Source organism: Arvicanthis niloticus, chromosome 4, assembly GCF_011762505.2.
Source record: "Arvicanthis niloticus isolate mArvNil1 chromosome 4, mArvNil1.pat.X, whole genome shotgun sequence".
In the NCBI taxonomy this organism is placed as follows: Eukaryota; Metazoa; Chordata; class Mammalia; order Rodentia; family Muridae; genus Arvicanthis; species Arvicanthis niloticus.
Window position 1 is genome coordinate 107,262,946 of NC_047661.1, and position 27,565 is coordinate 107,290,510.

The following is a 27,565-nucleotide window of genomic DNA, read 5'->3' on the forward strand; positions in this document are numbered from 1 at the left end:
TATGTTTGTACTCAGATCAATCTTGATCTAAGACATTTCTCCTAGCCATGGCAACATTAACGCAGAGGCTCCTATCTAGTCAAAGTACTAAGAATGAGCGACCGTTGAGTGATCAACTCTCAATAGCACATCTACCTTACCCAACCCTTCCCAAAGTTCAGAGAACATCCTGGAAGAGTAAGGGTAGAGAGAATTACAAGAGCAAGCTAGAGAAATGGCTTAGAGGTTAAGAGCACTGGCTGTCCTCAGAAGGCCCCAGGTTCAGCTGTTCTTCATGAGGACTCAGGCTCAACTCCCAGCACCCTCAGGGTACCCCACTAAAAAGCCTGCCTCCCTTTTTGGCCTTAGTGAGCACCAGGCATGAAAGTGGTACACAGACACACACGCAGGCAAGGCACCCATGCACACTCAAGCAGCACTCATAGGAATCAACAAATAACAGCAGGGGCTATGAAGGGACACTGGGTACAGGAGGAGAAAAAGGAGGATGGTGGGGTAGCTATCAACAACACACATACGTACATTTATAAAAGTGTCAAAGAATGCATATTTTTGAAAGTTTCAAAACATCAAGAGAGGAATCCACGCCTTTCGGTATTAGCCTCTTCTCTGCCCTAACCATGAGAGTTACAGAATCAAGGTCTACTCAAGTGGTAGAGCACATGCTTAGGCTACACGGGGCCTGGGGTTCAGTCTCCAGCACTGTGGTGGAGGGCAGTGTTAGCATCTATAGAAAGAATGTCAAGTATAAAGTGAAAGTCCCCTTCTTACTCTGATCACTGATATTCTACCCAGGCACAGCTGGAACCAGTGGGTTTTTTGTGTATTTGGATGAGCAAACCCAAGCACGTTTCTACAACTATGTTTTAATTTAATGTATCTTACAGACTATTCTGTTAACATGTGTAAATCCTCATTATACACACACATACAAACACACACACACACACACAGAGGTTGAAGGACGGCTCAGCAGTTAAGAGCACTGACTGCTCTTCCAGTCCTGAGTTCAATTCCCAGCAACAACATGGTGGCTCACAACCATCTGTGATGGGATCTGATGCCCTCTTCTGGTGTGTTTGAAGACATCAACAGTGTACTCATATACATAAAATAGATAAATCTTTAAAAATATATATACAAATATTTCATTTTAGGCAAGATTTACTAAATCCTCATCAACAAACATCATTTCAGAGGATGAACTTCTAGGATCAGTTAAGAGATGGGTTTCCTACAAATGAAAATGGGGTTTTGTGCTTTAAAAATTGGTCACTACACTAAGCACTGGGAATTTGCCTAAAATCCTGGCACTAAAGGCCTGAGACAGGAGAATTATGAGTTCAAGGGCCAGCCTAGACTATGTGGCTATCTCAAAAAAAAAAAAAAAAAAAAAAAAAAAAACAAGCAAAACAAAGAGGACCATTGTTATAGCTCTCTCCAAGAAAGACTGGCAATTCATACTCTCCGGCAATAATAATGCCTCATATTCCCAACACTAACATTTTATGCTTTACCATCATGTGAAGTATTCTACAAGCATTTTAACTAAAAATAAAAAAAATTTCTTTCTTTCATGTGTAAGTACATACATCATGTGTGTCCCTGGTGTCCTCTGAGGTCAGAAGACACTGGATCTCCTGGAACTGAAGGTGTGGATAGCTGTGAGACACCATATAGGCACTGGGAATTCTGTAAAAAATGTTGGTCCTCTGTAAAAAATGTTGTTAACCACTGAGCTATCTTTCCAGCCTGTTTTTCTTTCTTGATACTGGGGGGTTGAGCTGAAGGCCTCCACATACCTGGTAAGTATGCTCCACTGAGCTAAAGGGAGTTAAACTTTCTTTGTAGCCTACTACAAAGTATCAGCAAAGTGTATGCAGACCACAAGCCTGTGATCCTCCTGCCCAAGTCTTCCAGGCAGCTGGATTATGGGTCTATAGCACAGGCCCAGGTGCTAAGATGACTCTATCAACCCCCCCCCCCAAGTAGATATAATATTTTGCCTTTAAAGACCTGAAGGCACTAATATGTAACGCCCTTACTTAGCTGAGTGAGTGATGTAGCACAGAGCATGTTTAATAATGTCGATAATGGTGCTGCTAACAAAAAATCAATGTCAGCATTAGTGTGATCAGCTATATGTATGTAAGGCTAAGGGCACTGGCTGTTCTACAGAGGTTCAATTCTCACCAGCCATATGGTTGTTCACAGACATCTGTAATTCCATTTCCAAGGGACTCAATAATTTCTTCTGCCCTCCAGACATTAGATATGCATGTGATGCGCACAAGTACAAAGAACCAAAATACCAATACACAGAGAATAAAAATAAATAAAATTAACAAGAAAAAGGCAACTGTGCTTAGGCAGTGACAGAGCTGTAACTGAGTCAAGGGCACAGATGTGACAGACAGAAGCTCAACTCAAGTCCCTCTGCCCTCACTGCACTAAACACAGCTTGCTTTAGCCAAGCAAACGACCACATGTCCCAACAACAGGATTCTAGTCTTAATTCTAACTATTTTTGACTTTGGGCAGGCCTTATTACCATCCCACCCCCCTCTCAACCCCATCAAACCCCAGGGCTTTGTACATGCTAAGTACATGTTCCACCACTGAGCCACATCTCCAGCCTTGGTTCTTCTAGTATCTAGTTTTCCTGCCATATGTAAAGAAATAGAAGTTTGTACCCCACCCCAAATGAAATAGTATCAACAACAAAAAGTAACACTTATAAAACTCATTGTAGCAAAGAACCACTGTATTCCTTGTCATAATAATATGGAAGATACCTGCTCACAAGAGCTGAGTAAATGTTACATTTTCTGTTTATTTATAATTACTAAATAAGGTAGGAGAAACTATCTGGGGGCATGTAATACATGTTTTATAGCCAACACAAAGATGACTTATAATCAGGTGTAAAGGAGACCAATATCCACTTCCGTAATTCAAAGTCTAAGTGGAGAACTATACATTACTAAGTTAACAACTTACTCCCCTATAGGTTATTTACCTAATTACAATACACCTGAAACAACTTAACTAAAACAAAAACCAATCTCAGAAGTCTTTCATTACCTTGACAATAAAATGTGAAAAGCTCCACATATTCAAATGCATAAAAGATGGCTCACTTCTTGCCACTAGTTTCCAGAAGTGAACAAAGAAGACAGCCCAAGTCAAAATCCAGTTAAATACCTACCCTCTGCCTAACTGCTGACTTGGCTCATTCCTGCCACATTCCTGGTACAATACTGGGAAATAATCATGTCTCTGTACAACTACTCAATACCACTCCGAAAAGTAGGGGCATACTGTGTCTGCTGACAGCTAGTGGTGAATTACCTGCCGGAAGTCAGACTCTCAAATTCATTGAAGAGAAACAAGGGAGGAAGGGAACACTATCTAATCATGTGGGGTCAGGGTAGGAGTGGGACGGCTCCTTTTCATTTCTTATTCAGCATCACAATCGAAATGACCCAAACAGAGAGACACTATTAGCAATGTGCCTTTAATCCCAGAGGCAGGTAGAGCTCTGTGAGTTTGAGGCCAGTCTGGTCTACACAGTGGAGTTCCCAGCCAATCTGGACTGCACAGTGAAGCTCTTATCTCGGAAAGGGAAGAATTTTGCTTAAGCACACAGCAAGAGCACACACATGCAGTAGAAAGTGGATTCTAGGCTTTCACTCTTCTGTCCTCTCCTGGGCTGGTGACAAACCTCCATACCCTGCACTCTAGAGAACAAGCAGTAAGCCCTGAGCTCAAGGGGGCCTGCGGTACTAGAATGCTTCTGTGTAAGATGGTCAACAAATTAGACAGCAAAGCAGGGACTAGCGATATGGCTCAGATTGATAAGGTACTTGCTCCCAAGCCTCGTGACCTGAGTTTGATCCCTGGGACCCATGTGGTAAGAGAGAACTGATGCTCCAAAGATGTCAATTGACCTCCATACCCTCCCCAACACACACACACACACACACACACACACACACACACACACACACACCACAGTATAGTACACTAAATATAATTTTTAAAAAATATTATTTTTTTTAACTATATTCAATGAGACATATGTCCACCTCCTAACCTGTGACTATGTGAGGCTATATGGCAGAGGAGAATTAAGACTGTAGATGGCATTAAGGTATTAATCAGATGGCATCTATTAAAATAGTTCTATTATCCTTAACTATGCAGAGAATTAGAGGCCTGGCTATAGAATCTTCAGGGAATTACTCTATGGTTGGTTCTAAATACAGAGCAAGTGGGCCATGAGCCAAGGAATGTGGGCAGCCTCTAAGAGCTGGAAAAGGCAAAGAAACTCTCTAGAGCCATGGAACCAATGTGTCCTGCAGGAACATCTGATTTTAGCCCAATTGACTTCTCACCTACAAACAATAAATTCAGACCATTTCAAGCATCCAATTTCTGGCAATTTGTTACAAAACAGAGTCAAAGGCCCTCCCGAGCTGGCTCCTGGGTCACAGCTCGCCTGCTGTCACAATGACTGTCATCTGTCAGGTCTAACTAAGCACATCAAGTCCTGTGCTTCCAAGCTCAAGAAACCAAAGCCGAGGGTGCCACACTGAAGAACACTTGCTGATGAGAAGTCAGAACAAGTGCTGACCTGGGGAAAGATGTGCAACATGCACACCTTGCACGCCACGCACAAAAAGGCTAATGAGGACAGAAGATTTTACTTGGCAAAGGCTTCGGAGGCAGGGCGCTGTAACACTGTCTAGACACGTGATCAAAGCTTTCAAGAATGGCAATAAAAACGAATGCACCAAACAGTCCCAACCACAACAAGCTAAGAGACATCTCCTTGCACTCGCACACACCCTTACCCACCAGCTGTTTTTCAGGCCATGCTTCCAAACCTCTGAATCTTTACGTTTATCTCTACCAGGAGTCTTCCAAATCCTCCTTTCATCTGACCTTTCCTTGACCATTCTTCAGATCTCAGCACAGCTCTGCTAGAAGAAAAACATTCCCTGACACTGGGCGGATACAGCTTAATGTTGTTTACATAGTATACGAACCTCGAGAGAGAGTTCTTTTGCCCTTTGCAGCTTCTAGAAGCTGCCCACATCCCTTTCCCCATGAACAGGCCTAATTTCAAACTCTTGAAATGCAAAGGCTGGGTTGCCTTTTTCCAAGGCCTGCTGCCTGACTCATAGAACTCAGGATTTTGAAAAATCATGAACTCCAAGTCATCACCAAGTATTTCTGTATCTGGCACTTATCATTGAGTGTCAACAACATCTTCAAGAGGAAAACAGGAAACCTCAGGAGTGCCTCCTGCAGTTCTGGTAGGTGACAGACTTAAGGCGGTCTTACTAGGCTAAAATTCAGGGCTGAATTTTACTAGTGCAAAGGCTAGATTCCATACTGGCCCCTTCTGGGGCCAGCATACAACCGTGTTTCTGTTACTGAACTAATTACCTTCTCTGTCACGTCAGACCCCTCATCTCTCTCCAATAAGAATTGCTACAGTTCTATCATGCCAGATAGAACTGTATCTATCTTTATATGTATCACACTTTGTATGCAAGTAATGGCTTTCTTGGAATTTGATATGCAGACTAGGCTGGCCTTGAACTCACAGAGATCCAGCCGCCTCTGCCTTCTGAGTGCTGAGAATAAAGGTGTGCACCACCACACCAGGCTCATCACAGTCTTACCTGAACATTCAAAAGTCTAGTCACATTTTTTTATTTAGTTGACTATTTAATTTTGACTTTTTGGAGACACTACCTCACTATGCATCTTTGGCTGGTCTGAAATGTACTATTTACACCAGGCTGGTGTCAAACGTTCAGAAATCTCCGGAGTGCTGGCTGGGTATACGGGCATGTGCCAACTCGCTTAGCTTGTTCGTCATTTTAGAGCCAGCTGAAGCACCACTTAACCTTTCCCTTAAACTCTCCCATTACAAGGCTACCCGGTGGCTAGGCAAGGCTTTACAGCCCTTCCTCTACACTTGAACCGGGTTTTCTCATCACTGTGTCTCAGGGGCTTTTGCACCATGACCCTAACTCACCCTCTGGCAAGCCAGAGAGATGGTCTATCAGCAGCAACTTTCCAAGAGTGGATGGAGAGAGGAGGAAAGCAGAATGAACCAAGTGAAGTGATCAACACGGTGACCAAGCCCTAGATGTTGATACAACAAGGGGAGTAAAGCTTTTAGTGGCTTTCAGAATATTTTAAAGCAAAAAGAAATATTAGGGTAAGTTCACTTACTCAGCTGAGTACCTGCTACAACTGCTACTGGGAAAATAATGAAAACACACACACACAGTCAGCTATTCAAAGAATGTATAACCTGGTGTTCTAAAGAAAATGGAATGCGGGGGGGGGGGGGAGGGTGTCTCAGACCTGATTCCCTACCTGAACTGGGTGCTTTAAAAACAGTACCTCATTTAATCTAATCCTCTCAAAGACTCTACAAGGCAGACAGCACTAAACTCAGAATCTTACACATGTTAAGTAGCTTTTCTCCATAAAGCTTGGACCAAATCAAACTCTGCAACCATTCTGTATCTAGAGGGCAATCCCAGGTGGCTGACTCTATTGCAAACATAAGCCTTCTTCAGACTGAGTATTCTATCTCATCACGCATCAGTACTGACGATGAATGTGCCTCACCTCTAGAAAAAGTCCCTTCGAGACTATCCCACTTCAGTCTCCCTCATCTAACAGTTTAGCATGTAGATGGGTTCTTAAAAAGGAAGCTGGGCCGCAGAGTGGCTCAGTGCAGTCCTCCTCCATTGGATCTCAATTCCCAACACCCATGTCAGGAGACTTAACTACCTGTAACTCTAGCTCCAGGGAGATCTGATGCCTCTGAAGTGTGTGAGCATCTACACACACACACACACACACACACACGTAAAAAATCTTTTTTTTAAAAAAAGTCTATTTTAAAAGCAGAATTTACCTGAAATATTGCTGGGGACAATAAATGGAGTTCACAAAAAACTGATAGCTATAAACTCAGAACCCTGAGAGATATGAAAGGCACAGCAAATAACTAAAACCAGACATTATAATAACAATTACTTATTAGGTTGTTATTATTACAGAGACATGTCTGAGTATATACAGGGCAAAGACTTTAAGGCACTTGAGATTGTTAGTCAGCAGGTTAAAAGGAAAATAAAATTCTATATTCAGACAAGTCCATGAAGACCAGAGAAGAATAGCTCTCCTGAGGACCTACGCTTCTGGGCAGGCTCAGATGTGGATGGAAACCCAAGACACTGCACTGATCAGAAAGAACAGCTGCATGATTCTGAATCTTCATGGGCTCTCAAGGCTGGCAGGTTTCCTGGAGCCCACAATCAGAAAGTATCTCTGAATTAACAGTCTGTCTACCTTTCCATAAAAAAGTCTAGTAATTCCCACTCTGTTTAACCTCATTGCATAACTGACAATTAAAACCAGTGCTATCCTTTTGGGCAGAGGTACACTGTTAGATCTGGGTTGTTTGTGACACTTTCAGGATGTCAAGTTGGCTGGGAACAATTTGGGAATTATTCTCTGTAGGGCTGTTGTTTCACTCGACAGCACATCTTTGATGACTCGGCTTTGGAAGCAATGTCAAGCCAAGTGAAGCTGGGCATGGTGGCACAAGCCTTCAATCCCAGTACTTAGGAGGCAGAGACAGGAAGATCTCTGTGAGTTCAAGGCCAGCCTGCTCTACAGAACAAGTTCCAGGCCAACCATGGCTACACAGGGAAGCTCTGTCTAAATAATAATAATAATAATAATAATAATAATAATAATAATAATAATAATATTATTATTATTATTCAACTAATACTTCATATGGAGATGCAAATAATTCAATAAATCCATGTGTTATTCAGAATGAGAATCTGGAGAAGGGTAGCTCCAAGGTGAAAAGAAATGAGTTTACAGATGCAATATCCTCAGATTATCTTCATTCAGGTAGTGAGAGCCTAGTACCTAATCTTAGAAAAACAGCAGAAACAATAACAAAGCCTCATTTCTACCTATGATATCAAAGCTTCATAACTATCAGACACTGCATGCCTGCATCTCAGCATCTGGAAGTGAAGGCAGGAAGATCAGGAGTTTGAGGTCAGCATGGCACCTTATTAGAGTCTGTTCTAAGAGCGCTGAACTCAGAATTAGGACTAAGTGGCCTCATTCCATAAACTTGTAACTTGCCCACCACTGTTTGCAACACTAAGAACACAGCAGTAAACGAGGCAAACAGCCTCTCTCACCAACCTCAGGCATTGGTGGAAAATGCCTCGCCTGCTCACCTTTCTGGATCTTGATTTCACCTGCCAAAGCAGGGAACTAGACAAGGTGTTTTCCAGACTGGGTTCCAGAGCTAACTAGACCTCCATCTCCATCTTAGCGTTCTGTGGAAAATCAAATCTGTCTTTAAAACACTTGTTGTCTCTCTCTCTTTTTTTTTTTTTAATTATTTTATGTGAAGGTGTGTTTTTGTCTACACATATGTCTGTGCATCATATGTGTGCATCACATACAAGTCTGGTAACCCTCCACCCCCCGCCAAGAGGCCAGAAGAGAGCACTGAAAATTCTGTAACCTGAATTACAAACAGTTAAATTACAAACAGGGATCCACCATGTGAGCACAGGACTTGAACCCTGGTCCTGTGGAAAAGTAGACAGTGCTCTTAGCTGCCGAGCCATCTCTTCAGCCCCCATTTGCTGTTTCATGTAAAAGAAAAGAACTGACACTGAAGACTTCAGGGAGTAGTTGTGTGGGTCTCTTCCCTTCCCAAGCAAACTCCAGTGGACAGCATCTAACTTCAATTCTGACAATCCCTACCTGAATTACGAGTCAGATCCCACAACACTGTTCCCTTGAGAGGCTGATGACTGACAGCAGGCTGTCACAACTTTCCCTTATGTGATGGTAAGGTAAGTTCCTACTACCTGCCCCTTGGAAATAACCTTTTCTGGTTTGCTATAAGACACTACAGGGAAGTGTGGCCATGCCCGTAATCTGAAGGTGGAAGCAAAAGGATCAGCAAGCAGTTGGGAGGCTGAGGCAAAAAGATGGAGAGTTCACGGCCAATCTCAGTTACATGAGACCGTGCTCAGGCAGAAACAAGTAAACAGGACATTTCAAAGGGCTACAACCTCCATCCCATCTCCAACAAAGAAAAAGGAAAAATGTAGTAAGTAGCCACACCTCAAAGGGGTGCACACAAGCAAGGTCTAGGGGAAGGAGCGCCTCCAAAAGCATGCTAGTCAAACCAGAATGTCTACCCAGAGGCTACTAAGTAGAGACTGAAAGAGCAAATCTCCAGCTCACCAGTCCCATCCTGAGGCTACCCCGGGCCGGGCTGTCTTGTGACTTAATTATATTAGTATAAAATAGGTGCAGAGCCAGTGACCTCCTATCGCTCTCAAAGTTCCAAGAGTTTTAGCGCCACGTGACAGGATCAGATCCCACTCCATCTACCAAGGTTATGAAGGAGTGATCTCATTCTGTCTGCTATGGTGTTTCTCTTCTCACTGGCTTGTTTTCCCATGGTACTTCTCATACTTCTCATCTATTCTGTGTTGTTACCATGGCTGGGATTCCAGAGATATAGTAAAAAGCAAAGTGGTTTCAGTACATAACAAAACTTCAAATTATTGCTTAATCTTTATGATTACTTTCTCCAAAACTGAGAAACAAAATCAGATCTGATCCTCTCTATGTGTGTTAATCCCTTCCACAAAACCAAACCAAACGGCCTCTAGTTCTTTATTTCCAAATGCCTCAGCATGACACGTCAAGACCTTTCTGCAAGCTGGCCTCTTCGACAACTCCTTCCACCCAGTTCCCTTTGCTCTTCTCCATCACTTCCAGTTTCTACACAGGGCCTGCACTTCTAAGTGCACATTTCCAAGATTGTTCCTGATGTAACCTCTTCCTAGAGACAGCCCTTCCCTCTCCTCCCCCAACTACCTACCAAATCACTCAAGACGAGCCAGAACCAATTTGAATGTTGCTAAAATACAATTCAGGAGAAGGGATTCTGTTTCATATACTGCTCTAACTTTGAATACTGATCTGGTAGCCAAGCAACAAGTAAGTATAAAGAGAAACCAAGCATTTCTAGTGGGCATTAAGACATGGACTTATTCCTACATCCATGTGGCTGAGTAAAGATCCTGGCACCTCTGTGTCTTCTCAAAAAATAAAAATGAACTGGAAAATCAAGGACACCATCCTTTGAAACTGTTAAACATGGATTTATAATGTTCTAATCTGGGACCTATTTCTAAATTATGATGTTCTGGTTGCTCCCCATACAAAGATGTGTTAAAGGACAAAACAAAGCCTAGTTAGCATTTACAAGAAGCCTACCTAAGTTGGAGTCCCAAAACCCACATGGTAGAAAGAACCAACTCCCAGAAGTTGTCCTCTGACCTCCGGTGCAAGCAGGGGCGCATTCATTTATAAACATGCACACAAAACAGACAAGGTTGCTCACAAATCATATTTTCACTTGGACAAGTTATGGTATCACCAATGACACTGTTCACCTTCAAAAGCTCTTTATACTAAACAATGACTATAAGAAGCATGAAATACTGATAGTAAGGTCAATCTGGGAATCTTAAGACTAAACCATCATTCTTATTTTTTAAATTGTGAATAAAGATCCCACCTGATTCAAGTTTGTTTCAAGTTTAGAAAGTATTAACAATCTTCCAAACTCTGGCTGTAAACTTTGATTAGCACACTGTGTAAACCAGGTCAATGATTTGATGAGTACTGGGTGGTTTTGGTTTTTGACACAGGGCAGCGGGTCTCATCAGACACACGGTCGAGTCTCTAAAGAGGGCCCCTCCCCAGTACTATTTAGGAACATTCCAGATCTCCAGAGCAAGGCCTAGGCATGCTAGGGTAAGATCATTTCTCAGCAATAACTCCTGCATGCTGGGAGCCAGCCTATAACCTCGGTATGAAAACCACATCCATGTTTTCCCTACGAAGGCCTTGCCTCAAAACAGGGCCAAGCAACTCTGGCACGTTTTTCTATATTTTTAAAGTGAAGCTGGAGATGGGGGAAATCTAAAGGTGCTCTCTCAGATCCTTTTGACACCTGCTACCCAAGAACACTACAACAAGCAAAACTCCAAAGGCTTGAGCAAGCAACCGCAGAGGCAAACCACAACAGATCCCGAGGCCGAAGTGGGTCGGGGTTACAGTTACACTTCTGCAGCATACAGACATCCTTCTGCCTACAAACTTGAGAGCAAACTAAGTTCCGTCCCAGGCGGCGTGCTCGCTGGGCCTTAAGATAAAAAATAAAAATAAAAGATAAAAATAAAAAATAAAAAATAAAAATCAAAGCTACGTTCCTGGGGCCGGAAGGATGCGATTCACCAGGTACCAAGGCTACTCCATGCCCTCCATAGACCACGCACTCTGCTGCCCCGGCGACCTGTAAGCTTTCGGCGCCGAAAGGGTCGCCCGGGGCAACCGGCCGGCGCCCAGGTCTAAGCAGACCGTCGTGCCGGCCGCCGACCCCTACGCTACGGCCTCCGTCCGCGCGGGATGGCTGGCCTGGATGGCAGACCGCCGGCAGCCCCGCCCTGCCGTCTTCTCGGTCGCTCCCCTCGCCGCACCGCGGCCTCCACGCTCCACCGCGGCCTCGGGGCCCCACGGCGGCCTCCCCTGCCCGGCCCTGCCCGCCCCGAGCCACCGCGCAGGCCGCTCGCCCGTCCTCTCTCCCTCCCGCCTGCCTAGGCCCCGCGCCTCGCCCCGGCCTCCCGCCTCACCGTTCTGCTGCGGCGGCGCCAGGCCGGGGACTACTCCGCCGAGCTTGGGCGGCATCCGGGCGCCGGCGGCCGGGTGAGGGGACCCGGCGGGGGCCGACATGACGGCGCGGCTGGCGGCGGCTCCTCCGCGGCGGGAGATGGGCGGAGGGAAGGAAGGCGGGGCCGCGGAGGAAGAGGAAGAGGAAGGAACGCGCCCGCGTCACAGGCCGAGTCACTCTCACTGAGGACCGCGACCCGGGCACCCACGCTCGGCCGCGCCACCGCACGCGCGCGGACCCCGGCCCAGTCCTCCCGCGCTAGCGCCCCCTGCAGGCCGGAACTGCGACCACCGCCCCGTAGAGGCCAGGCTGCGGCGCTGCCGAAGGGGAAGGCGCCGGCCACTGTGGCCGCCGCTACCCGGATGGAGCCTGCGCCCTGCAGGGCTGCAGAACGGTGCAAAGCTGCGGGCTGAAGTCCCGAGTCCCGGGTCACGCCAGTCCCAGCCCACCCACGTACCCTTCCTCGGAAAAGAAAGCTTGGCTTTGGATTTGTTATTTATTCTTGTACACACACACACACACCTCCAAATTAACAGCGCAATCAAGCCAAATGTTTATTGGAAATGTATAATTCTCAAGCAAAAACATTTCTCTGTAACAGAGTCTCAATAATGGCAATAGTCAAAACTTTAACCAGTGACTTTAAACACTAGGGGAAGAGGAAGGCGAACACCTAACAAAAAGAGCTTGAAGACAAACTTTATATTCCACGCCTCCCCACCCGCCAAGGGTTGACTCCGCCCATTGGTGTTTAGGAAAGCTGAGACATCCTGAAGACAGGTCACCCTGCTTTGACTAGCTTAGTGAAATCTTTGAAGCAATCTTCCTGGTCCATGCAGCATGCTGACTGGCAGGCAAGGACTGCATTATCCAAGTCATTTGGGCATCTTGGTCCCAACTAGGTCACGGTCACACAGTAGTGGGTGTGCAACTGCTCAGAAACGTTTGCATTCAGAATGAGATCTAGGAAGATGACATTTCCGGAGCGGTGGAATCCTATTTACTGGAAGGTTATGCAAACCTTGAAGCTTCGTAGTTCTAGAACACAAAGCCTTCCTTTAAATAGTTGCCGTGAATTAATGACGGATGCCCTATTGAACCACACTAAAAATAAACTTTGGAGTTCTAAGATTTCCGAACTACATTATGCTCTATATTCATATATATTGTGGCATTGTTCGGCTTCTTCACGAAAACTCATTCTTCCTGAGCTAGATATCACATCCTCACTTCATCAAGGAGGTCACAGTTCAAGCTCCAGCCCTTGCCAGAAGTCCTTTGAATTTGTTTAAATTGAGGATGACACCATGTGAGTAAGGGAATAATAAGCAATTGGCTTTCTGCCTCTGGAATGTGTTCTTGTTGTTAGCTTGTTTTAATCAGATATGCTGTCTCTTCGGGGACGATTCCTCACACAGAATGAGATATTACATTTTCATAGATCTCCATAATGTAATTATTCCAAAATTATTTACTTTTGTTTGTGGGTTGTGTTGGTTCCAAAGGAAACTCCAGTACCCCAAATTCCAAAAGGCAGTCCAAACATCCAGACATGAGCTCAGCCCGACTATAGGAGGATTTCTGGCAATTAGATAAAAGGCAACCTTCTTCACAAACTTGTGAAACTGGTTTCCCTCTGTGGTGGTTTGAATAGGTATAGTCCCACAGGCTCATGCATTTGAATGCTTAGCCTATAGGGATTGGCACTATCAGGAGGCGTGGCCTCGATGGAGGAATTACCTCACTGTGTTTTGAGGTTTTGAGGTTTTGAGGTCTTATATGCTCAAGCTACACCAGTATGGTGCAGTCTCCTTCTGCTGCCTGCAGATTAAGATGTAGAATCTCTGCTCCTCCAGCACCGTATCTGCTTGCAGGCTGTCATTCTTCCCACCTTGATGATAATGGACTAAACCCCGGAAACTGTAAGCCAGCCCCAAATTAAATGTTTTTCTTTATAAGAGTTGCTGTGGTCTTGGTGCCTCTTCACAGCAATGAAACCCTAAGACACCTTCCATCAAAAGGAGTTATTTCCCATACCTCTGGCAGAAGGGACCACATAGCTACCTGTGGTGCCTATTAGCATATCAAAGCCATGCTTGCTTCCATCCTCCCTCTGTACCACAAATACCAGTTATACACCTCCAAGTCCATCCTAGCCCTTCTCCCCTCCTCCCCACCCTAAATTCTCTCCAGCTCACAGGCTTCCCTCCCCTCAGCTACTCCTCTCCTTAGAACCCGGCTATTGTTGCTCTATCCTCTCCCTTGTTGTGTGCTCTTCCCCTCCCTCTCTCACTCGGCTCCTAATTCTCTCATCATGTATTCTCTGTTCTCTACGTCCTGCTATTCTCCCCTGCCTTGTAGAGAGCCCTGCCCATGTCCAGTCTGCTGGTCATGTTCATTCCAATTCTTTCTCTGCTCTGAATTATATACACACACACACACACATCTACAATTAAAACCACCTTAATACCATGAATCAATCATACTATCAGTTCATACAGGCTGGGGGTGGGGTAGGGGTGGTATTGTTTATTTGTTTTGTTTTACTTTTTGTTTTGTTTTTTTTTGTTTTGTTTTGTTTTGTTTGGGTTTTGGGGGTTGTTTTTTTGTTTGTTTTTTGTTGTTGTTTTTGGGGGGTTTTTTGTTTTTTGTTTTTTGTTTGTTTTTGTTTTTGGAGACAGGGTTTCTCTGTGTAGCCCTGGTTGTCCTAGAACTCACTCTGTAGACCAGGCTGGCCTCGAACTCATTGTTTTACTTTTGAGAAAATCTCTCACTATGTAGCTCCAGGCTGGCTATATACATGTAGATCCTCCTGCCTCAGGACCACTACACATAGCTCTTCACAATCTGTAGCTCCAATTATCCATTAATTCACTATAGTGTTTGTATTAGTCAGGTGTGGAACAGTGGATCATGCCAGGAAACTGGGTATGGTTGAGTGGGTCTGAGGTCCTGGCACTCAGATACCCACTGAGACCTCCTACTCCCTGCTAGATTCCTAGCCCAGAACATGTGACCTCACTCCCCATGTCAGTCTGATCATGGATTCCAGAACAGAGTTCTCCATGCTAATGAGGTATCTAGAGACCCTGATACAATACAGGATACAATAAAGTGTCCCTTCCTGGACTTTTCTTCCTGTAAAAGGTATTTAATCTGTGGTCCACCTTGAGAGGATGGTATGCACCCATTTTTCACAATGAACAACCAATAAACAATTTGGAACCAAGGACAGTATCCTTCTAGCATGTTTATTAAAGTATTCAGGAATTGATGCACCAAATAATATATGTCAGTGACTCGGGCATGTTTTAAGCTGAAGGAATTGAAGAAATGATTGCTGTAGGGGGAATTCCCCAACCTTCCCCTGAAGCAGATCATGAGATGGCATGTGCGTTAGGGAACGTAGCATCCTCATTCCTGAAGACAGGAATGCTTGGACCATTTGAAGGGAACCCATAACCTTCTGCTCTTCCTCAAACCCAGGTTTAAAACACATTTAACCCTTTCTTCAAATTTCCAATTTTTAAAGAAAGCCTCAATGTCCTATAAAATGTTTAAAAGTTTGTACTTTGGTATAGGGGATCCAACTGGGAGCTTAATAGAGTTTAGAGATACTTTGGGGGTGGGGAGGGGAAAGTCTCATCAGCCTTTAATTAGCAGAACCAGAGAGAAAGCCAAAGCCTGTTTAGCTCCAGTACCTCCAATTTACTGCAAGCTATCCAGGGTTAGTTTCCATTGCTCCTCATAAAGCTGCACTAATTACAATGGCCTATTTCTCCTGTCAATGGATGTTCAGTTTTACATAATTAGTTTCTGAGGCTGGAGAGGTAGCTCAGTTGGTAAAGTGCTTGCATTACAAGCTTGAGTTGGAGCCCGGAACTCCTCTAAATCCCTGTCTCTACCCTAACGCAGTAGCAGGCCACACGTTGTGACTCCCTCTTCCTCTCCACCCCATCTCCAGAAGACCAAGCAGACCTTCTCTTCTAACCATACTTTCCACCTGTCCTGTTATCCCAGCTGCGCATGCCTGACAATTAAGCCTGGCAGAGAAGCAAATAGGCCAGCCAGCCAGTGAGAGGCAGGTAGGCAAGCTTCAGATCTTCACTCTCTTTCCTCCCCTCCAAATCCAATTCCCCAGTCTCATCCTTAGGTCTGTAGCAGACTACCTGGTGTAGCTTCTCACATTCTGCCTCCATTCCCAGGGGACTGAGACAATCTTGGTGGAAACCCCTGCTTTCTTCCCGCCTAAGAATAAATCCCCTTAACCTCACACCCAACCCATCACCGTTCCTAAATGTCAGCTCCTAATATCTAGAAACACATTTTACCCAGAACCCTCAGTGGCCACACCTAACAGAATCCCAAAAGAATTCTCCACCAGGCAACACACAGAGACCACATCCTCCTAAAGAACCAGAGAGAGCAACAGAAACCAGGAAACAAAAACCCACCCAACAAAGACAAGACTGGCACCTAAAGTTATCATCACCCAAACCCAGATGCCTAGGAGCCAGCATAAGAACCTAATCAATAATGGAAAACGTGTCTCCACTAAAGCGCAGCAACCCAGCCACAGTAGGCCCTGAGAATCGCAACATAGCCGAAGTACAGGGAAACATAGCCTTAAAATAGACTATGAATGTGATGGAGACCCTTAAACAGGAAATGAGTAAATCCCTTAAAGAAACCTGTGAAACACAAACAGTGGAAGGAAATGAGTAAAACAGTTCAAGACCTCACGGTGGAAATAGAATCAATAAAGAAAACCCAAACTGAGGAAAATCTGAGAGTGAAAAACTTAGGAACTTGAACCTCAGAGGCAAGACTCACCAACAGAATACTAGGTGGAAGAGGGAATTTATATACATAGATAGATAGATAGATAGATAGATAGATAGATAGATAGATGGATCTCCAGGCATCACCTCAGGGGAAGATGGATGGGAAAAGCTCATCCAATCAAATAGACAAAGAAGCAAGCTAGTGTGGCCATTTTAGTATCAGACAAAGTAGATTTTAAGCCAACACTAATCAGAAGAGATAGGGAAGGACACTACATACACACCAAAGGAAAAATCTTCCCACAGGACATTGCAATTCCTAACAGCTGTGTAGCAAACATGAAGGCACACAAGTTCATAGAAGAAAAAACTACTACAACATAAATCACATATGATCCTCTCACACTGATATTGAGAGACTTGAATATCCTACTCTTGCCAATAAATAGGTCATCTAAAAGAAAACTAAACAGGGAAGTTCTTGGTTGAACTGACGTAATAAACCAATGGACTTAACAGATATGTATGGAACATTTCACCTAAACACAAAGGCTGTACCATCTTCTCAGCACCTTATGGAACTTTCTGGGAAATTAACCACATACTCCAAAACAAAACAAGTCTCAACAGACACAAGAAAATTGAAATAACACCCTGCATCCTCTCTGAACACCACGGATTAAAGAGAGATATCATCAACAACAGAAAGCCTATAAACTCATGGAAACTGAACACCTAACTACTGAATGAAAAATGTGTCAAGAAAAAAATGAAAGACTTTCTATAATTCAATGAAAGCGAACACACAACATACCCAAACTTATAGGACACAATAACGGTAGTTCTAAGAGGCAAGTTCACTGCACTAAATGCCCACATTTTTTTTTTTAAGATGGAGAGATCCTGAAAAATAAAATAACTGGTGGAGGTATCACCATCCCAAACCTTGAATTGTATTATAGACCCTTAATAATAAAAACAGCATGGTACTGGCATAAAAACAGACATGCTGATCAATGGAATCGAAGTGAAGACACAGACGCAAATCCAAACACCTTTGGACACTTGGTTTTGATAACAAAGACAAAAATACACACTGGAAAAAAAAAGACACCATCTTCAACAAATGGTGCTGGGCAAACTGGATGGCAACATGAAGAATCCAAAGAAATCCATGCTTATCACCTGGCCCAAATTTCAACTCTAAATAAATCAAAGATCTCAACATAACACCAGATACAGTGAACCTGATAGAAGAGAAAATAGGCTTAAACTCAATAGCACTCGAAAGGGGCTTTCTGAGAAGAACACTGTTAGCATAGACACTAAGATAATAAATAGGACCTTATGAAACTAAAAAGCTCTGCCTGGCAACGAAAACCATCATTTGGGCAAAGAGACAGTTCACAGAATGGGAAAAACTTCTTTTCAATTGCATATCCAATAGAAGACTAAAGTACAAAATATATAAGAAGTCAAAAAAACTAAATATCAAAAACCCCCAAAAAACCCAATTTTAAAAATGGGTTACAGATCTAAACGGAATTCTGAAGAGAGAAAACTCAAATGGTTATGAAACAGTTAAAATGTTCAACATCCTTAGTTACCAGGGAATTGCAAATCAAGACTATTTTGAGATTTCGTTTTACACTTATCAGAATGGTTAAGATCAATAACACAAGTGACAGCTCATGCTGACAAGGACACAGAATAAGGGAAACACTCATCCATTACTGGTGAGACTGTAGGCTTATACAGCCACCATGGAAATCATATCCTCAGGAAAATAGGAACTAATCTACCTCAAGATCCAGCTACACCACTCTTGGGCACAACTTACAGGATGCTTTATCCCACTACAGAGACACTTGCTCAACTATATTCATTGCTGTTCTAGTCATAATAGCCAGAAGTTGAAAACAAACCAGATATTTCTCAACAAAGCTTTCTCCTCCAGCAGAAGGGAACAGATATAATGACCCAGAGCCAGACATTATGCAGAGAGTAAGAGCCCTTGACACTCAGGCCTAAACTAGATGTTGCCGTCAAATCCCTCCCCTCAGGACCCAGGGAACCCTGCAGAAGTAGATGCAGAAAAAGATTAATAGCCAGAAAGAATGGAGGAAACAAAGGAAACAACGTCCTCTGTATCAGCATGATTGATGTACATATGAACTCACATAGACTGTAGAAGCATGCATGGAGCCTGCATCAGTTTGTACCAGATAGAGTCCTATTGCTGAAAGAAGTAGACTCATGCCCCACCAGAAGCTGTCTCCAATCGATACCCACTTGCAAATAAAAATATAGTTTTCTCCAAGGAAGTCTCACTGGGCAAACAAACTACTCCTAAGGGTAGGCTGCGCCCAGCAGTAGATGCCAACAGGAAAGGAACTCAAGGGCATCTTTAGAGGTTTCTTGTCTCATAATGACTTTGGCTGTCCTAGAATTCATATGTAGACCAGGCTGGCCTCAAAGTCATAAAGATTCACCTGGTTTTGCCTCCCAAGCAGATAATTGGGATTAAAAGGGTGTGCTACCATGCCCAGCCTTAAGTTTTATTTCCATTTTCACTTTTATTTTATTTATTTTCTCTCTTTTTAACACTACAGGTGTTGTTTTTATGTGTTATTGTATATATATATTATGGCTTCCAGTTTAGTTTTTATGGGATTCCTGAGTGTACAAACAGGTGGGTCTCCATCTATATCCATTTCTTGTGCGTTCTTTTGGGATCTTTTCCTTTTGTTTGTTTTGTCTTATTCTGGTGTGTTTTATTTTATTTTATTTTATTATTATCCCCTAGAAGCCTGTTTGTTTTCCAATGAGGGAGAGAAAAGGAATGGATCCAGATGGGAGGAGAGGAGGGGAGGAGGGGAGGAGGGGAGGAGGGGAGGAGGGGAGGAGGGGAGGAGGGGAGAAGGAGCTGGCAAGAAGAGTGGGAGGGGGAACCATAATCAGAATACATTATATGAGAAAAAAGAAATCTATCTTCAATAAAAGGAAAAAAGAAATCTATCTTCAATAAAGGAGAGAGAGAGAGAGAGAGAGAGAGAGAGAGAGAGAGAGAGAGAGAGGATGGCACATGTTTGCAATCTCAGCACCAGGGAAACAAGAGACAAACAAATCCCCAGGGATCACAAACCAGCCAGCTTAGTCTACTTGTCACACCACGGCCAGTGAGAAACTCTGTCAAGAAGAAGGAGGAAGAGCAGAGGAAGAAGAAGAAGAAGAGGAAGAGGAGGAAAGAATAAAAACAAACAAAAAGTGAACAGATCCTGAAGAATAACACTTAGATTGTCTCTGACACCCACATGCCAGTTTAGAGGCATGCTCACGGGTACACATGTATGAGCACACGTGTGCACACCCCCACCCGACAGGTACACACATCTACTCAGTATTCTATTCAATGATATGTACTTCTTAAAGTGTCTGAAATACAGACTCTCCAACTCAAATGCAAATCCAGTGAGTCAGAAACTAAAAGGTGGAGCCCAACAGGCTCTGCATGTGATTGACTCTTGGTTGCTGCTCTGATTAGACTGAGAGGTGTCTAAATGCCTCCAAGTACGTCTCTGATCTTAAGGGCCAGGACCCAGTTGGTGGTTTAATCCATCCGTTAGTTCACCATTTGAATGGGCTATTTGAATAGGCCAGTGCAACTGTGGAAGGTAGGGTATATTTGGAGGAAATGTTGTGGTAAATCTCCAACCCTAATAAGCCTGGGCAAAGAAAACACAACTCAGTTCATATGAATACAAGCTGCACACCTAGATCGGGCAGATCTACCACTACCCTACTCTATTCCCCATCTATGAAATCCCTTGCTACTTGTGGTTCTTCCAGGCCACGTGCTTCCTTCTTCTCCATCTTCCTTGCACCTCCTCTTCTTCTGTCTTTCTCCTTCATCTCCTCGTCTTCCCTCCTTCTTATTCTCTCTCCCTCTCTAAAGCTTCCAGCTCCACCTTTCCTTTCCACTGCCCAAACACAGGCTGTAGCCTTTATTTTACCAGTTAAGATGGGGAGAAGGTTCACAAGAAGTCGGTTGAGTATGTGATCCACTCCGAATCTGAGGCAGCCCATCTTCGAGAAGCGGAATTAGCGTCAGTCTTGACTGATGAGGTGCATGGTTGTTGTAATGTTGTGGCCAAGCCTAGGTGGAGAGAAAAAGTGTCATTGTCTGTGTTTTTTTGAGCACAGGGGAAGGAGACATAGTACCCCACTGCCACCCTCAGCAGCCTGAGCAGCGCCTAGAGTTTCAGGGACCTCGACTTAGGCCAAAACAGGATTTGTAGCTTTAACACTGAACACAATTTCAGGGCTAGCTCGTTTATGAGGTGGAGTTGCAGGTTTTATCAGAGATATTTTAATACAGGCTTAAGCACAAAGGTTAGGAGAAACTGATGTGCTCAGAAAATAGGCATACCGAAGTGTGGGCACAGCACATTGTTTTGGTGTGGTTTGTTTGCTTGCTTGCTTGCTTGCTTTTGAAGGCAGGGTCTTGCTATGTGTCTCTCTATGTAGACCAGGCTGGTCTTCGGCTCAGGGAGGTTTGCCTGCCTTTTCCTCCTGATTGCTGGGAATAGTGCACCATCATGCCTGGCTCAAGGTCTTATGCATCCAGTTTTAAGCTGGATCATTGCTATTTTAATGTCCAATATTTATATCAATGGAATACTAACTCTATGCCTTCAGCCTTTGCAGTGTATGTTGTTAATTGTGTTGGTATTCTAGCTGATAAGAGCTTCAGTCAGAGTTCCACATGAGGGTTCCTCTCTCTTCCCAGGTCCCCCAAATTTCTCTGTCTTCCTGTGACTCGCCATGACTGAAATTCACCCCTGTCACATACTCAGAAGGGAAATTTTACCATATAATCAAACAAAAGGAAAATGCAAGCACTTACAGGAAATCCCTAATTCTCACACAGATCCTTGTGTTGTCGGCATGCTGTAAATTCATTCTCTAGTTCCACCCCGTACCATATTAGAAATAAAGAGTCACAAGACAGAGGAGGGAAATGGGTTTGGATAAAGGTGTACCTGCCTAGAGCAACCATCACTACAAGTTGTCAGAGTAAGTACAGGACAGACAAGAGGACTGGGAAATGGAAGAATGAAAACCACATAGAGGCCTGACGCAACAACTGAGGTTGAGCAACCCCAGGTACTCCCCCGGGAGCGTGGGAAACAGCCTGCAAGCCTCTGCCATTGGAGAATTTATAGCCTGGCATTCTGGAGGGAATAGAGTGAAAAATAATTTGCTAAATACACCTGAGTCTCGAGCAGAGCAGGCTTTAGGAGAGCACCGTATGTCAAGATCAAAACAGATGTTCAGAGCGTTGACCCTCAATTACAAAGAATTAAATAGTACCGACCACACTGTTTGAGAAGATAGGACGAACATTCGGTCCATTTCTAGAGTCATATAAATGAGTTTGCATGCAAACAGATTAGATGTCAAAAGCTCAGGAAGAGTATTGCTCACAGGATATATCCACATCACTAAACAGAACCAGGACTTTGAAGCTTTGGAACCAACAAGCTCACTCTTCTTTGTTCTGACACGTGTTGGTACCTCTAGTGAACAAGTGACTCACTTGAGGATCTTTTTAAAATGCAGGTTCTGAATGACTTGTTTGGGGCTGGCTTGATATTTTCCATTTATTTATGTTTGCTTTTCTTTGGTTTTTCGAGACAGGCTTTCTCTGTGTAGCCCTGGCTGTCCTGGAACTCACTCTGTAGACCAGGCTGGCCTCGAACTCAGAAATCCGCCTGCCTCTGCCTCCCAAGTGCTGGGATTAAAGGCGTGCGCCACCACTGCCCGGCTTATTTATGTATTTGAGGCAGGACCTTATTATGATGACCTGGCTAGTCTTAAATTTTGAGTGATTTCAAATGATCCTCCTGTCTCAACTCTCAGGTATCTGGGAGTCCAGTGCAATACACAGTCCAGGATACATTCTGCACCTGTCGTCGTTGTTGTTGTTGTTGATGATGTTCTGTTGGTTGAGGCAGGGTCTCACACTGTAGCCGGCACTGGCTTGATCACTGTGTAGATCAGGCTGCCTCCTGAGGAGAGCCTCTAGCCTCAGCCTCCTGGATGATTACAGGCCTGAGCCACCACAGCCATGTTTTTGATAAGCTGCCAGGTGATGCTGGTCCTGGTCTATGGGCCATACATTGAGTTGTATTAACTGAAGTTCCCAGGAGACACAAACACACACACACACACACACACACACACACACACACACACACACACACACAGAGAGAGAGAGAGAGAGAGAGAGAGAGAGAGAGAGAGAGAGAGCGCTGAGTTAAAAAGACTCTACAAGATCAAATGACTCTCCTCTAGCAATGGAATGCCATTCATTGTGCACTGCTACGCATACTCTAACATCCTCTTGACTGTCAAAGCCTTTAAAATCAGCTGGGCATGGTGGCCCATGCCTGTAATACCTGCAACCTGCACTTGGGAGGCAGAGCCAGAGGCAGGTGCATCTGTGAGTTTGAGGCCAGCATTGTCTCCAGAGAAAGTTCTAAGACAGCCACGGATATACAGAGAAACCCTATCTCAAAAGGCAAGCAAGCAACCAACCAAAAATAGAAATACCAAAAAACAAACAAACAAAACCTGAAAACATGTTCTGGGCCTGGAGAGATGGCTCAGTGGCTAAGAGCAGGTTTGATTACCACACCTACAAGTTCGCTTACAACCATCTGTAACTAGTCTGGGGGGGGGGGGTGACACAACAGGGAGGGAGGGTTAGACATCAATATATGAAGTTTGGGAGGTCACAAAGTGACTATAGAAAATGGATTTTCACAGATGCTGTACCATTTTTCCCCTCTCTTCAGATTTAGTCATTTCAAATGGGTTGTTTGATTATAATATAGACTTTTGATTATGAATTTTTAAGTTCTCTGCTTTTATTAATTGTTTCAAACAATTTGTGTTACTACCACTTTCAAATTTCTTTTGATTTGTCAGTGATGTAGACATTAAGGTGAATATCTATAATGTGTTGTTGTTATAGTTGTTTGAAAGTCTCACTGTGTAGTACTTGCTAGCCTAGAACTCACTATGTAGACCAGGCTGGCCTCCAACTCTTGCTTCAGCTTCTCCAGCGGATCTCTTCAGACATGAGGACAACTGAGGGACCGAGGGTTATCCTCAGACTAGCCTGGTTTGGCTTGAAGAATCCTTGTCTTCCTTTTCTGTAAAAACACTCTTATTTTGCAGCCATACCACCACTTAAGGGGCCCGGAATTGGACAGAAGTCCCACAGTCATCATGTGTGCTCCCTAGTGCCATCTGCTGGGAACAGGCAAAACTGACACACTATTCTCCCAGAAAGCAAATCAGAGGCCCTAAAAGGGCATTTTGTATTATAGAGAATTTGTTTACCTTTTTTTTTCCTCTTCAAAAATGTAAATTCAGGATTGGAGAGGTGGTTCGGTGGCTAAGAAGTCTGATACTCTTAGTATCAGACCTGGATTTGATTCAGGATATCCACTCAGTGGCTCACAACCATCTGTAACTCCTGTCCCAGGGGATCTGACTCCAAGGGCATCAGGAATGCCTGTGGTGCACATACAGACATTCAGATAAAACACCCACATGCATTTTTAAAAAACCTTTTAAAAAACCAATAAAATAAACCTTAGGTATGTGAAAGCATGTGAAATTAAATTTTTTTTTCTTAAAACAACAACAATACTCAAAACAAACCAAAAACAAAAACAAATGAAAACCAGATTTAGCAACTTTCCCTTGAGGAATCCTAACCGCACTGCGGGAGGGGGGGGGGGTGTCTTACTATCTGTGATTTACTCCCAGAGAATCTTGGGTGTGTCTTATCTGCCAAATGCCTGTCTTCTAATCCTCCTGTTTAAGCCTGCATTGAACTATCTTTATTACCTTACCCATCAAAATAATACCATTTTTAAAAATGGTAAGCCAGGAATGGTGGTGGCACACCCTAAAATCCTAGTATTTAAGAAGTGGCAGAAGAAAGATCATGAGTTCAGGGTCTGCCTGGGCTATACAGTGAGAAAAGAAGAAGGAGGAGGAGGAGGAAGAGGAGGAGGAGGAGGAGGAGGAGGAGGAGGAGGAGGAGGAGGAGGAGGAGGAGGAGGAGGAGAAAGAGAAGAGAAGAGAAGAGAAGAGAAGAGAAGAGAAGAGAAGAGAAGAGAAGAGAAGAGAAGAGAAGAGAAGAGAAAAGAAAAGAAAATCTTGGTTGGAGAGACAGCACGTTAAGAGCACTGGCTGTTCTTTTAGAGAATGCAGGCTAAATTCCCAGTGCCCACATGGCTGCTCACAGCCATCTCTAACTGGGCATCCTGGGGCTCCAGAATTCCCCTCTGCCCTCCAAGGACACGTGGCACGCAGGTGGTGCAGACAAAGTATCTGCACACATACATTTGGGGGAAAAAAAAGAATTAAGAAACAATTGTTAAAAAATATCAATTCAGTTAAAGAGAATACCATACTACATTTGTGAAGTGTCCACCGAGACCAGAAGAGGGTCTTAGATCCTCCTAAACTGCAGTTACAGACTCTATGAGCTGCCATGCGGGTGTCTGGGAATTGAACCTGGATCCTCTAGTGCTCTCGACCACCACGGCATCTCTCTAGCCCTCAGGCTGGTTTTCTTACTCCAATAAGTATGTTTGTCCCAGACCGCCACTGGAGTACATAGTGTTTACTGTCATGCTGGGAATCCAGCCCAAGGCCTCACGAAAGCAAGATAAGAACTCTACCAACTGAGCCACACCCCAGTCTCTCAAGTACTTGTTTTTAAACAACTTTCTGTTCATTTTTGTTAGGGTATAGACAGGTTTGAGAAATGAAATGCACTATTTTTCTCCAGGTTGACCTCAAATCTATGGCAATCCCCCTGCCTCTGCCTGGGGGATTATTGGGGGTAAGACATCACACTAGGCTTTTATTACAAGTTTATTTGTTTTTATTTTACAAAACAGCTCTTTGAAAAATTGACATGTAATAGTTGTACATTTTTGAGATATTGTGTAACAGTTGGTACTTGCCTATAATGTGTTGCTCAAATCCACTTTCAAAATTGACATGTAATAATTTGACATATTTTGGGGTTACAATGTGATGGTTTAGTACTTGCACATGAGTTTATCAAACCTGCAGAAGTTTATTTTTACGTGTGGGTTATTTTTTTATTTGAAAGTGTGTGTGGTGTGCATGAGTGCATATATGCATGTTTGCATTTATGTGGGTACTTGTTCATGTGTCTATGTATGTGTACGTGGAGTTCCTAGTTTGATATCAGAGAATGATGCTTGACAGCTCTTTTACCTTATTCATCCAGGCATCTTTCATGCCTTATTCCCATTTTGAGGGGAGCATTTACCATGTTCAGGTATATATATATATATATATATATATATATATATATATATATATATAAACATATCATTTATGTATAATGTAGACAACTGAAAAATCATTCTACACACAAGACAGCTGAAATATGAATATTCTTTGCCAACATCATGTGTTACTAATAGGAGTCTCGCATGAAGAATGGGGAGTTGCCCCAAAGACTCTCGAGTCCAGTGCAGATGTTCAGTCTCCAGCTGCGGCCACTGCCCATGAACAGAGTTCTCTAAGCCTCAGCTGAATGTGCAAAGGAGAAGATCTCAAATACCTTGGGCAATGAAAGTTTCTATTCCTTCCCAAGCTAGGAGCTTCAAAGAATGTTACCTGAAACAACAACATCAAAACAACATAGCTCCCTAAACTAAACAGTCCACCTCCAAAAACATAACCCCCCCCCCCAAATAAAAACAAACACTCCACACAAAGAAAAAAACTAATCAAAATCCATCCTACCAACTTACTAATCGTAGTGGTTAATATAATTTGGTTTAATTAAGACAAGAACCAGAAAATGTTAACCTAGCTAAATTACTAAAAATACTTACTAACATATCTTATTTTTAATGGGCTTTTAAAAATTAAATTGAGATTTCTAAAATTCAAAAAAAAAAAAACCTCTAAAAATGTTTTAAAAGGCCTTTTATGAGAAGATCAACATTTGAGGCTTTAACATGTATGTATCCTCTTCCATTTAAAGACTTTCTTTTATTTCGTTTTTGAGATAGAGTCTCACTGTGTAGTTATGGTTCACTATGTAGATAAAGGTGGCCTTGAACTCACAGATATTTGTCTGTCTCGGCCTGCTGAGTGGTAGGATTAAGGACCCAGAGATACCACTCTCATCTACAAATGAGGTTTTTTTAATTGGTTATTTTATTTATTTACATTTCAAATGTTATCCCTCTTCCTGGTTTCCCCTCCACAAGCCCCCTATCCCATCCCCCTTTCCCTGGCTTCTATGAGGGTGCTCCTCCACCCTCCCACCCACTCCTGCCTCACTGCCCTAGCATTCCCCTCTGATGGGGCATCAAGCTTTCACAGGACCAAGGGCCTCCCCTCCCCATCCTCTGCTACACATGCAGCCGGAGCCATGGGTCCCTCCATGTGTACTCTTTGGTTGCTGATTTAGTCCCTGAGAGCAATGGGAGATCTGGTTGGCTGATATTGTTCTCCTTATGAGGTTGCAAACCCCTTCAGCTCCATGCCCAGTCAGATGACGGTTGGCTGTGAGCATCGACATCTGTATTTCTCAAGTTCTGACAGAGCCTCTCAGGAGACAGCTATATTAGGCTCCTGTCAGCAAGCACTTCTTGGCATCAGCAATAGTGTCTGGATTTGGTGTATGCACATGGGATGGGTCCCCAGGTGGGACAGTCTCTGGATGGCCTTTCCTTCAGTCTCTGCTCCACTCTTTGTCCTGTATTTCCTTTGGACAGGAGCAATTCTGGGTTAATATTTTTTAGATGGATGGTGGCCCCATCCCTCAACTGGGGGCCATGCCTAACCTTTGGCTATGGTCTCTACAGGTTCT

General features: G+C 43.7%; 1 protein-coding gene across 6 annotated transcripts in view; it reads right to left on the reverse strand.

Annotated features, from left to right (window-relative positions):
* Sec24b (SEC24 homolog B, COPII component) overlaps positions 1–27,565 on the reverse strand; it is a 96,409-nt gene that overhangs the window by 62,690 nt on the left and 6,154 nt on the right. For 2 of the 6 annotated variants that reach the window (XM_034499998.2, XM_034499997.2), the window contains exon 1: positions 11,796–12,093. In XM_034499998.2, coding sequence (XP_034355889.2) covers positions 11,796–11,895 — 100 coding nt within the window. In that variant the 5' untranslated portion in view covers positions 11,896–12,093. Of the gene's footprint in view, positions 1–11,795; positions 12,098–20,630; positions 20,774–24,027; positions 24,203–27,565 lie in introns of those variants that run through there. The other 4 variants (XM_076933255.1, XM_076933256.1, XM_034499996.2 and 1 more) reach the window with 4 other exon arrangements.